At 38.3% G+C, this 13,330-nt stretch overlaps 1 protein-coding gene across 2 annotated transcripts; it reads left to right on the top strand.

The window, feature by feature from the left end:
- Positions 1–301: 301 nt before the first annotated feature.
- Positions 302–11,807, top strand: oat (ornithine aminotransferase). Of its 2 annotated transcripts, none has more exons than XM_005736475.2 (10): positions 302–411; positions 5,743–5,977; positions 6,863–7,087; positions 7,173–7,268; positions 7,594–7,721; positions 7,970–8,092; positions 8,494–8,622; positions 8,755–8,868; positions 9,056–9,200; positions 10,796–11,807. In XM_005736475.2, exons 2-10 carry the CDS (start codon positions 5,767–5,769, stop codon positions 10,954–10,956), a joined length of 1,332 nt encoding a protein of 443 aa, XP_005736532.1. In that variant the 5' UTR covers positions 302–411; positions 5,743–5,766; the 3' UTR covers positions 10,957–11,807. The 2 variants fall into 2 exon arrangements, with proteins under 2 accessions (XP_005736532.1, XP_005736533.1); XM_005736476.1 differs by lacking the exon at positions 302–411 and adding an exon at positions 2,551–2,670.
- Positions 11,808–13,330: the final 1,523 nt, after the last annotated feature.

Here is a 13,330-nt window from a genome sequence, read left to right as displayed (position 1 = left end):
ATACAAAACAGTATTTTTTAAATGTACATCTTTAAGTATAATTAGACTCACCATTGGATCCCAGACGAAGTGCTTTCAATAAATTCTGGACGGAACATTAAAAATAAACTTAGAAATTAATTTCAAAGAAGTAATTTATTTATTCATGAATTAATAAAAATACCTAAACAGAATGAAAAAATACTTTTTTATTTCAGTGATATAATACTTGCTGTCTTTTAAATTATGCAATTACTGCGTGAATTGCAACATGTAGGCGTACCCCATCTCACCGTGACGCAGTCGCATTGAAAGAGCCACGACACTGCCTTCCCACTGCACAAAACAGAAGAGCTACCAGCTGGTGTGTCTATAAAGGACAAGCATCATCGACTTGGAAAGAGAGATTTGACCACGCTCGGCTTTCTTCTGGTACTGTCTGACTTCCTTTTATTTTTCCTTCCTCTTTTTGAATTTTTTTCTTAAATAATTTAGGGATGGAAATTTGGCATCCGGAAGTTGCTCATGTTCCTCTGCTATCCGGTATTACATAAAGGAAACAAAGCACCTGTGTCTCTGCAGCAATTTAGATGCGTTTTAAAGGGTGACGAGATAAGATAAGGAACCTGTGTTAATTCATACTGAATCGCTGATAAGCATCACATTTCACCACTCGATCATTTTAAACTACAGATCGCTGCAGCTCATGTCTCAGGGCCACGATACAGGTTTGTATAATCCGGGATTGTTTTGGAGAACTGAGATATAAATATAAATATACATAATCTGAAAGAACTCTTAACTGCCCATCTTTATTTAGCCTGCTGGGGCTGGTGGGTGTATCCCGGAGGCAGCTCCCACGACAGCCTATCATGGCTCACCTAAAAGGAGCTTTAACGCTGTCTGCGGCACATCAGCAGGGACACGTGCAGTGTCATTACGTTAAACCTTCCAATTTACAGAGTGTTTATTCTGTGCTGTACATGCTAAAGCTGCTGTCTACACTCTTGTTAGTTTAATCATATTGACTTAGGTAATAATAGATTTCCCTCAGAAGGTGGCTTATAGCATTCCAGAGTTATTGCAATAACATTATCTAGTTTGTCTTCTTAGTAATAGAGCTAGGGATATAATAAATAAGGAGATATTTGTCCGTGATAAGATATTAAAGAGGTTTACAATAGATATTAAACTACAGGCTAACTCACAGAGAACTGCAACTCTCAATAAGCAAATTAAATGATGGTTGTTCCAACAAAGAGTATTGTTTAGGTTACTTCCTGTATATTATTTTTTATAGTTAAGTTGGTGTATTTATAACACTGTTTTCTGCTGAATTTTATTTTCGTAGTTATTTTGGCAAACTAAAATTACATGTGTAGTTTTAGTTAACTGTAATAAAACTTAAAAAAACAACAACAACAACTTTCCAGCGAAAAGACAAAAGCCCTAATAAACACAATGATGTGAGACACATCAGAGCGATTTGTTTTACCATGTATTTCTCACCTATATTCAAGAAAGCCTATTTTCATGAACAGTGGAAAAGTCTAGAACAGCTGCCATACTGCTGTGGGATTACTTTTTTGTTAACCCGCCTTTAGTATGGGAGTGTTTTACATTCAACACATTGTGCTGGTTTTGAAAGGGAAGCATTGTTCAGCAGGCCTGTAAAACCTATGCAGTCTGTGGAGTTTCACATTGCAGTATATCAGCTTATTAAAGCGCCAACTCTGATGCTGCATTTTATTTTGAAACAGTCTCAGGCATGAAGTTACAGTAACCTTTTTGTAACTATTCAAATGTTTTCTTATTTACTTAAACCTTTGAAATGTTTAAATGTAACTTCATTATTATATGTTAGAAATTTTCACGTTTACGCAGTCCTAAAAGTGGAGAGGGAAAGACGAGGACGGAAGAAATAAAACTACGGAGAAGATTCTTGGATGTAGTAAAGAATGACATGCAGATGGTTGATGTGACAGAAGAAGACTCAAAGATAAGGATGAGATAGACTCTTAAAGGGAGCAGCCAAAAGAAGAAGAGTTGTTTTTCAAGAGAACTTTATGAGGCTTCTTAAAAGTTCTACTTTGGATTTTGGCTGCCTTTGGTCTGTTCTCTGTCAAGACGACGATCCCTACCTGCTTTGTTTTGTTTTGCTGCCATCAAACTGTTCCTTTTATGCATTAACAGGCTCTTTCAATTAGACAACAGCATCTGCATGACTGCTGACGCTGCACCAATCCTCTGCTGATCTCCCCTTACTCATGAACAAGACCCCGAAGTCCTTCCACTGAAAAGAAAATTACACCAACACTAAATGAATAAAGATCTTTTTTCCCACAAATTTGTGGAATTAGCTATTTTTAGCTACCTTTTTTATGTAGTGTTTTATTTAAATCCCCATATTTTGTTGAAAGATACCATAATCATTTTATTTAGAAAAACCAAATCTATTTCTTAATGAATAACAATAAAAAGTTCTTAAAATCTGCAGTAAACTGCTTGAATGCACTTCTGTGCGCCATTGTATCCATAGCACAGTGAAATATTAAGGACTTTTTATTATGAAAGGACAAAATGGGCTGAAACTAAAGTTGTTTTGGGTGAATCTGAAATTCCAGGCAAGGGAAAGGTGTGGGGAGGGTCACAACTTTGGCTGTTGTGCTCTCAATTGTTCTTGACCTGTAAGTGAGTAGTTTCTTCTGCTTTTATTGATTTTAAATGTTTACACATGTTCCATTGAGTTAATTAATAGATGTACTTGTTGTATTGAATTTATGTAAGAAAACAAGTTAATGAGCAGTTTGATTCTATCCTCGACCTTGTTATCGTGCAAAGCTCACTGCAAACATAAAATGCATATTATGCTTACTATATCATATTATATTATTAGCATTTAAGATACTGTTTCTCAGCGTAGTGAGTAATGGGTGAAATTCCATCTCATGTATTTGGATATTTGTGTTAATTCTAGTTGAGGCCCTTTCACCTGGCAGTGATAACTGCAGTTAATTTGGATAGCATTGTTTGATAGAAATGGTGATTAAATCTTTATTTTATCTTATTAGTTATATTTTTACTGTAGAAAATTATGACATTTCGTCTATCTGTGATTATCTGAGGCTGAGAGAAGACCAAGGCCATGTAAAAACATTATTATTAAGCAGTATCCCTTTAACCAAAAGTAATTTTAACCTTAGCTAGCAAACAGCAGTTGGCTAATTAGCTAGCTAGCTGGCTAGTTCATGTGACTAGCCTCATTACACTTTGCCAATATAATACAAATGTGTCATTAAAATCTACCACTATTATATATTTAAACTCAGTTGATTCAATACTGTACTTAAGGTAAAAAATCCTGGTGTTTTTATTTCATATTACCTGGGATCTTTTCTGTTCTGATATATCTCAGAGACAATTGTTGCTCTTTTAGCATATTACAACTAGTGCAGTTGGTTTTAAAATTTAGTTACTTTAATTTAATTATCTCATAAAGTTCTTCATATCAAGTGTTGGGGAAAAAATGGAAAGATCATTTTGCATGTTTGTGATAAAAATGAAGGCCATGTAACAAACACGTATGTTTCAAACACATCCTTATAAAATATGTTGTAATGCTGTATATTAAATTGCCCTAAAATATATAAAATGATGAATAGCAGTAATGTGTAACAGACACGACAATTTAGCAGTAATATTTACCCAAAAAATGAGAGAAAACTAAAACAGACAAAAAATAGTACAAACATGGTACAAAAGCACTCCAAAAATACCACAGAAAGACTGAGAATCTTCCCAGCTACTGCCTGTTTTATAATTAAGGTCTCTATTTAGAATTAAAGCATCTGTAAATCTGTAAACTTTGGTTATTGGGATGTTGGATTACCAATATGCACTGGCCCCTGTGAATAAGTCATCTATTTCCTATCTCAACTCAACTGAAGCTGTCTGCTCAATTCTCCCTAAAACAAATATCAAAGTACACTTTGTTTGGCACTGCCAAATAGACTCAGGTGAGTTAGCCAACTAACCAATGTAACTGTAATTAATCTTGACATTTGTATGGGGTTTTAAAAGGAATATGCATCTGAATTAAAACCAACATTCACAACTTGTTTAAAGTTACTTGATTTGGAGTATATTCGCAGTAGTTATAAATTCAATTCAGTTTTTTTTTTTATATAGTATCAGATCACAAAAACGGTCACCTCAAAACCCCAACCCTTAGACAATCCCCTCTGTCAGCAAGCACTTGAAGCAGAGATGGTTCAGGATCACCTGATCCATAAGTTTTAAGATCTATTCTTTTAAGTCTGGTCTTAAAAGTAGAGAGGGTGTCTCTCTCCCAAATCCAATCCGGAAGTTGTTTCCAGATTAGAGGGGCCTGATAGCTGAAGGTTCTCCTATTAATCAATGGTAGAATCTTGAGAATTTTTGCATGTTGATGGTAGGGCTGCCACGATTAGTCGACTAGTCACGATTACGTCGACTATCAAAATCGTTGACGACTAATTTAATAGTTGATACGTTGTTTGAAGCTTTGTAAGATCCTAAAAGACGGAGGAATAAGTAGTAGTAGTAGTAATTAATTTGCTAGGCGAGGAGAGAGAGCGTGTCTAAATTTCAGCAGTTTTACTTGGTCCGCCTTTCTACATTTTTGAAAAGAAACCTGGAGTTGGTCCCATTTCTTTGAGTGATACGTCACAAGATGTCCTAGCTTTATCCAAAGCTGTTTTTTCAGAAAGAGAAATACAACAATTTTCCTTGCTATATAAAGATCTTCTAAACAAGTGCAACACTATTTCCTCTCCAGCTTCCAAGTTATCTGCTTTAAGGCGCGCATTTGTGAGTTAAGTACGAGTTAAGATTTGTAGCTTTATTTGTCAGAAGAGCCACAGTATCCAGTGTTGTACACAGTGAGGATTTAACTCTAGTAGCAAAGTAATTGACTTCTGTGGGAGTAAAATTTAGTTAGCTCCTCTGGATTGTCTTGGCAGAATATACCATTGGAGGAATTACTGCCTTAAACTTAGTTACTGCGCTTTCAAAAGGACATCAGCTGTAATGAAATCTGTTCCCCAGTGCTGTGTAATACATAATAGTAAATTTAAATGTCATCAAAAAGTGGTCCGATGCAGAAGGATTCTGAGGAAAACCTGTTAAATTATCAGTTTGTTGTCAGGACAAGATCAAGAGTATAATTAAAAAGATGAGTCATTTTGAGAGAAGCCAGTTGGGTCTAATGGATTATCCAGGCTGTTGTTTTCAGTGTCTACAATGATGTTAAAATCACCAAAGCTAATTAATTTATTTGTACCGATCATTAATAACATTATAAAGTCGAAGAAATTGGATAGAAGCTTTGAGTAAGTGCCAGATGGACGATAAACAGCAACAACCCACAATCCATAAAATGTTCACAGTCATTGTTATTGTGGTTGTGGGTATTTTATGGATAACTGTTAAGGTCAACCTTTCAACGGCTTCTGCAAAGGCCTGAGATGCATTAAGTCGTTTTTCGCTCACAATCTGAAATTTGTATAACTACATTACTGAATGAGGTAATACTTATTTTGAAACATGTATTCCTTGGGGTTGCATCAGGAAGGCTGTCCGGTATAAAAACGCTGCCAAATCAAACTGTTGCAACATGTTTTATATCTTGAAAGTCCCATGTAAGAGACTACACATTTTTGTTTGTCCGTTGTATCTCCAATTGTTTCAGATATGTACAACTGTTGTTTGTGCTTAAACTTGCAGACGTGTCGCACAGCATAAAAACAAATGAAGGGAATGTTTCTCCAGCTGAGCCGTGCGATCCATACCGCACCTGCTCTCCGTTATGGCATCCATTCTGGGACGCGCCCCGTCTCAACTGCCGCCTCCAAAAAGAGGGTTGAGCGCTCGTTGACTTCTGAGGAAATCTACGCTCGTGAAGGCAAGCATGGAGCGCACAACTACCATCCCCTTCCTGTGGCCCTGGAGAGAGGAGAAGGTACGTTTGGCATATGACTATTAAAATTAATACAATACAGAACTGTGGAAAAAGTATTGAGCCACCCCTCGTTACTTTATATCTTGATACAATTATGAGCTTAGAAGTCAATATTTGGTATGACCACCTTTACTCTTTAACACAGCCTCTCTTAGTTAAGCTTTCTCATCATTTCTTGGCATAGTCGTCAAGAATAGTTCTCCAGGCTTCTTGAAGGACAGTCAAAGCTGTTCTTTGGCTGTTTGCTGTCTTTTGTTCTGTTCTCTGTCAAGATGATCCCACACTGCTCCAACAGTGTTGAGGTCTGTTCTTTCTATCCAAGTGTGGTTTTACTACATTGGCAGTGTATTTGAGGTCTTTGAAAATGAAACTAGTCAGATTTCAACACATTGCTCTTTGGAAATTGTATTGTTGTTGCAAAAGTACAATTTTATGCCTGTCAGACTATCTTTTAAATTGTTCATTGTTTCAACTAAAGAAATGGGAACACATATATTTATGCAACAGACTTCTACTAACAAAGTGCCTCGACATACAATTTAAAGTTGTCTGTTATGTGTAGACATAAAACCGGTTCATTCCTTGAGTTTAGGTGTGGTTTTTCTGGAGAACTTGCTTTTCTTCTTGACCATTATTACTTCTTTCAGCTTCTCTCTTTAGGCGTCTACATGGCAGATCACCTGCCTCCATCTTACTCTATGCCATCCATAAACTTTCTCTGCAATCATCCACTTTTCCTCTTGCCTGATAGCTCCATCTTTAAGGTCATTTGCCCACTCTTCCTCCTCTGCACATGTCCAAACCATATCAACCTTGCTTCTCTAACTTTGTCTCCAAACCACTTAACCCTGACATGTCCGTCTGTTTTTTTCCCCTTCCTCCCAGGCATCTATGTGTGGGATGTGGGGGGCAACCGGTACTTTGACTTCCTCAGTGCATACAGTGCTGTAAACCAGGGCCACTGCCATCCCAAGATCATAGCTGCACTCACCTCCCAAGCATCTAAGCTCACCTTGACTTCCAGAGCGTTCTATAATGATGTGCTGGGAGCCTATGCGGAGTATATCACCAACATGTTTGGCTATGATAAAGTTTTGCCAATGAATACAGGTAACATCTAATCCTGATTGCGCTAGCTATCTTTGAAGGTCATTGTGAGTAGATTTGTTGACTCTAATATTTTGTAATGCAACAGGTGTTGAGGGTGGTGAGACTGCCTGCAAGCTCGCACGCAAGTGGGCCTACAATGTAAAGGGGATTCCCAAAAACAAGGCAAAAATCATTTTTGCAGGTAAGTTGGTATTTTTTTTTTTCATTGAAATTGACTACTTTTCGTGAGTGTGTCCATTTTTTTTCACCTTACACATCATTCTGTAAGAAATAGACCAAACGTTACTGACGTTTACTTTAATAAGGTAAGATGACCCATTTCTTGCCTTGGCAGGCACAATAACCTCCACTATTACGGGATTAGGAGACCAGTGAGCTAAACCAAGCAAGTTACTTCTTAGAAATTGTATCTTTCAGATGTTCTTTGTTCAAAAAAATATGATCCCCCTCCCCCCAAACAACAATAATATGGTAAACACACCATCTTCTTTACTCTTCTTGATTAGAGGGAAACTTCTGGGGCCGCACCATGGCAGCCATCTCCAGCTCCACTGATCCCAGTAGCTACGAAGGTTTCGGCCCCTATATGCCAGGATTTGAACTGGTCCCATTCAACGACATACCTGCACTAGAGGTACAGGTTTTCATGCACAAGATTTTCTGTACAGTTAGTTTCATGCTAAGTGGATAATATAGTCTATGAGACTCTGACCATCTGTGTACATATAGGGTAGAAATTACACATTGAATTTAGCTATTTTTGTGAATGCAGACCTTTTTTTAACATAACAGGTGAATAACTGACTGAAGTACTGTTTATTTATTGACAGAATTATCATATACTTGTCTTTTTATTTTATTTTATTTTGTCCGCCTCTCCAGAAAGCCCTTCAAGACCAAACTGTTGCAGCTTTCATGATGGAACCCATCCAAGGGGAAGCTGGTGTGGTGGTGCCCGACCAGGGCTACCTGACTAAAGTCAGGGAACTTTGCACAAAATACAATGTAAGTCCTGCGCAGAAAGGAAAATAAGTGTTGTAATTACCTACAGGTTGATATGGAAACAAATGTTTCCCTTCAAACTGAACTAGAGTCTAGTGTTTGTTATAAAAACAAGTATATTTCGCATATTTCCTGAAGCTTGCTTCATGCTGTTTTATGGTTTCAAGCATATGAATGTCAACATCAAAGAGCGGGCATTTAGTAGAGGTAGTTAATTCTTAGGTGGTTGATAAAAGCTGAAAGAGAAGTGTTTTGACTTTTCTGGAAACAGCTGTGTAATGACTTAGTGGTCTGTTTATGTACCAATAGCATAAATAAAGGCATGTCAACAAAATCTTTAATCAATCTTTGGTTTTTCTAAGTTTGACAACAAGATGTCCATTTACATTCCACGCTTTTTTCAGGTGTTGTGGATTGCTGATGAGGTGCAGACAGGCTTGGCACGTACTGGCCGACGGCTGGCTGTGGACCACGAAGACGTTCGTCCGGATATGGTCATTCTAGGCAAAGCTCTTTCTGGAGGAGTTTACCCAGTAAGCATTTTACTTTGGTTCAATCACGCTTCGTTACATGTTATGAATACTCGGAGTTCAAGATTTGTGAGACAAAGTAAGACTCAGAACTTTTCACCTTTGCTTAACCTGATCTGTTTTTGTCTGCACTAGGTATCTGCTGTACTGTGTGATGATGAGATAATGCTGACCATCAAACCTGGTGAGCACGGCTCCACATTTGGAGGTAACCCGGTGGGCTGTCGGGTAGCTATTGCTGCGCTAGAGGTCAGTGTTAAAATGCACTTTACATTCACTTATTAGCATACGTAAAACAAGTCAGCAAAGGTTTTTTCCTTATTGAGTAAACAGATTAAATAAAATGAACATAAAATTTAAAATGCATAATAAAGTTGACAGTAGCAGAAGAATAATCAACCTGTTTGTTTTCCACTCTTGCTGCTCTTATTTGTAGGTGATGGAGGAGGAGAAGCTGGCCGATAATGCCCAGAGGATGGGGGAAAAGCTGCGGGCTCAGCTCAACAAGCTGCCCAAAGACATAGTGACAACAGTGAGAGGAAAAGGCCTCCTCAATGCAGTCGTCATCAAAGAGACCAAAGGTATAGTAGTGATCTTTTCTTGATAGCTAACATGAAATATTTTAGTCAGTGAAATCAGATTACAAAGCTAATCGACGGTCGTCTACTTTTATTATCAGATTATCAAGGCTTGAGTGTTGCCATCATGTTTTAATGCAGTGGTTCTCAAACTGTGGTACGTGTACTTGGGCTCTCTCTGGTGGTACGTGGGGATCTTTTTTTAAAGATTAAATAACATAGCATTGTTGAGGTTCCAGAGGCTCTTCTGGGAGCCAGAGTAGGCCAGGAAATGTCTCCCCGAGCATGAGTCCTCTATGTAGAGCAGCCAGGGAAATGAGCCCGCCAGCGCTCTGTAGCAGCCGCAACTGCTGCTACAGAGCGCTGGCGGGCTCGTTTCCCTGGGTCTTAAAACTGCAAAGGCGGCATGGTGCTGTCACGCCCTTTCTCAGTGATGCCGCGGTGCCTCGATCCCAGCCAGCATCGATGAGTCAGAGACCCCCAGAAGAATCGGTGCTGGATGCCGAAGCTCCTGGTAGCCAGGAGAATGTGATCTGTTTCTTCTACAAGTGAGCAGTAATCATTCGCAGCCAGCAGCGGGGAGTTGGTGAGGCCAGCTCGTACCTGTAACTGTCGGAGGAAGACATGAGTCTGGAGAGCACCGTTCCTAGCAAGGACAGCGTGCTCTCCATGAGCTCGAGAGCGGTACCTTCACCCAAGCCCGAGAGAGAGAGGAGTTTCTCTGCATCGGAGAGGGAGTAGTGCCGCAGCAGCAGCGCCTTGAGAGCAGTGTATTTCCCTTGGGTGGTTGGATCCCGGAGGAGGGTCATCACACAGCCGATCCAGTGAGGCCAACACATGATAGTATTTCGTGTCATCGGCTGAAATGCCACAAAGAGCAAACTGAGATTCGACATGCAGGAACCATGAAGGAGGGTTGTGAAGCCAAAAATCTGGTAGCTTATTTGCCACAGCAAAAATTAAAACGTACAGCTCTGCTATCACTTCCGACATAAATGAAGACAGAAAACTAAACAGCAGTAGCGTTTGTAGGGTTACTGAAGTTGGGCTAGCTGGTATATAATGATGTGCTGGGTGGTGGCTAGCTACACAGCTATGTTAGCATAATATAAACACAGTGAAGCTGGAGGATGAACGCGAAGTTTTTTTTCCACTCAATAAAAGTTAATGTGAGAGTTCCTGATGGTAGGGACAAATGTAATCGCATGACAGGATGCTGTAAACAGACCAAACTTCAATCAGGAGAAAACCTGCAATATAAGGTTAGTCATTAATATACTGCTGCATGGGCTGGGCTGTAGTTACATCATAATGCTTTAAAATGAACAGTGATCATAAAAACTGAGAGGCCGACGGTGATCACTGACTTTGACATTGAAATGACAGTTAAAATAACATTTATATAAGAAATAAAATTGTCTGTGTAAACTGTATGTGGTGTTAAATAATACTATTGTGCTTTAATGTTGGTCATAAGGGTGGTACTTCAAGAGCCATATATTTTATGGTGGTACTCATTGTGAAAAGTTTGAGAACCACTGTTTTAATGAGTATAAACGATATATTAGTGTAACTTATATTAAAACAATTTCCCCCAGACTACGATGCGTGGAGAGTGTGCTTGCGTCTTCGTGACAATGGTCTGCTGGCAAAACCCACCCACGGTGACATCATCCGCCTGGCTCCTCCCCTCATCATCAAAGAGGACGAGCTAGAGGAATGCATTGATATCATCCAAAGAACCATCATGTCTTTCTAAATAACTGAACATCACACTGACATCCTTCAGACTACTAGCTTAAGTTGTGATCGGTCAAGTAGCTAGTTTTTTTTCTTTTTTTCCAGAATCAGTATTTCCGGGCTGGGCATTGCTGTAGAAATACAGTATAAATGTACTGTGTATTTAGTGTTTGCGTCATTGAGGACACTGACACTGAACAGACAAACTAGACAGCCTCAGGAAAGAGTGCAATTGTTAGAACAGTGTTTGTAGTAATATTTGCTTTTAGACTCTCGGTAAATGGAGTAAAGGATGAGTTTTCTTTTTAAATTTTTAATTTTAAAAAGGAAAAGGTCAAAAGTTACAAAAGATTTTCGTTTTAATAAGCCTTCACAAGGCTGAATGAACACTATCTTGTGTAAGTGAACAACAAATTTATTAGTCTGCTGTTACTCATTTTTTTTAAATTAGACTAAAGACATAATTGCTGTTTCATTCCATGAAAACTATCTTAAGGAGCTTTAGAAGTCAATACATTTATAAAAGTTTTAAATCCCACGTCCTTAAAAGCACATTTTTAAAAATCAAAAACAAAAGCTAAATTATTAACAAGGATACAAATGATTGTGCATTGCTGGAAGAAACGATCCCACATGATTGTAATAATTTACACTTCATACTGAAGGATTTGGTATTTTGATTTATATAACATCATATTGTTTAAGGACTGAATCTTTGGAAGGCTTATGCTGCTAGCTTTGTTTGGCATGGAGTTAAGAGTTTACTGTATTCATGTTTTACATTTCTACAGTATGTATAGATTGTCATCTTACAATGTTACCTTTATGTTGTTGCATCTGTTTTGCTCTAAATAAATTATTCTCAAATTATTTATCTCTTTTCCGTTGTCTCTTGCTCTTTGCTTGCACCAGTTGCACGTCAGGAAGTGAGGTCAAGGACTTATTCAGATGACTTTGCTGATTGCAATCTGGAAGATATCCCATGTAAAAAGCACCTTATCTGGGTTGTACTCACTTTGTAACTTAGGAAATTCGAAATGGGACAAAGTTCTCGGTCACAATACACAACAGGGGTATTGGGGTATATCAAAGTTTGTTCTTTGTAAAGGACAAAGTTTAACGAAGGAAAAATATCCAGATTACTTTTTTTTTTTTTTTTTTTATGGATCAGATCCACAAACATGCATCTAATGACTTATATAAGCTTGGATAATTTAGCATGTCACAAAAATGTTGCATTGCATTAAAATATTTGCAATGACCACAGATGTGACACTAGAGGGTGCTGTGCTCTTTTTAAAATGAAACTGGATCCAAAAAACTATCCAAGGCAAACATGCTGTAGAGAGACAATTCGAGCCCTACTGACAGAGTAAGGTATGCACCCTCTGCTTAACACTGTCAGACAAACCACAGATTGGATGATCCCTCTTTTAGCACAAACAATCCTTCAGGCTAGCGCTACGCTGGGATTTCCACATATTTACAGATCTACTCTGACTTATTCTTTGGAAGTGGTCAGTGTCAGAGTCCAGTATATCAACTTTATTTTTCTTGAGCAGAAGCCAGCACATTTTTGATCATGTGACAATTCAGATGAGGAGAAGGAGAACTGGCTTTTTAAATATGACTTAAATATGAAGCAGTGGCGCATCTTATGCTCTGAGGTGGGCAGATGTGGAGTTGTAAGTCAGGAGGGATAGGAGTGCGAGATAAACGCTACACTGAAACAAATATTTAAAATTTCAGGATGTAACGGTTACTTTTAATCACCTCTGACAACACAGTAGTCTCACAGCAAGAATCTCTGGTGAGCTGACTGAAGTAAAAGTCACATGAATTCCTGTCCCTGGCCACACACACTCACAAACAGAAAACAGTAAAACCAAGAGAAACGAAAAGACTACATATACTGTAAGTCACTGTGTAATCAAATAACTTTATGCTTACAGTGTCAGCATATCCCAGTGGTCCTACATCCCAAACTCTCTAACAATAAAACATAATCCCATCACTAGTTCTACTCCACTTTTCCCCCGGTGTTTCTCTGCACTGGGGCCTGATCCACTGCTTGAGAACCACAAACATAGCCTAAAACTTCAGCCATATGACCTTCAGGCAGTGCAAATTTATTAGTGTAATTACTGTGGAATAAACACATTAGTCTGCAGTAATTACCCTTTTTAAAATGGATGTTATTTCAAACCCTTTATTTAGAAAAAAATATGCAGTAGACATCAGGTGTCACTTTGAGACAGATACATAAAAGCATAATGAATGCACTTAGAAATCAATAAAGTCCGCAAGGTTTAGTTCAATGCGTTGCACATGTGATGGAATACTAATGGCCAGCTTCTCTTCAGAGGCTTTGTATTGAGTGCTTTTTTTGTCAA

The sequence above is a fragment of the Pundamilia nyererei genome, unplaced genomic scaffold, assembly GCF_000239375.1.
Source record: "Pundamilia nyererei isolate P.nyererei 1_Seehausen unplaced genomic scaffold, PunNye1.0 scaffold00069, whole genome shotgun sequence".
NCBI classification, from domain to species: Eukaryota; Metazoa; Chordata; class Actinopteri; order Cichliformes; family Cichlidae; genus Pundamilia; species Pundamilia nyererei.
Note: the sequence above shows the minus strand (reverse complement) of the source record. Positions and strands in the feature narration are given on the sequence as shown.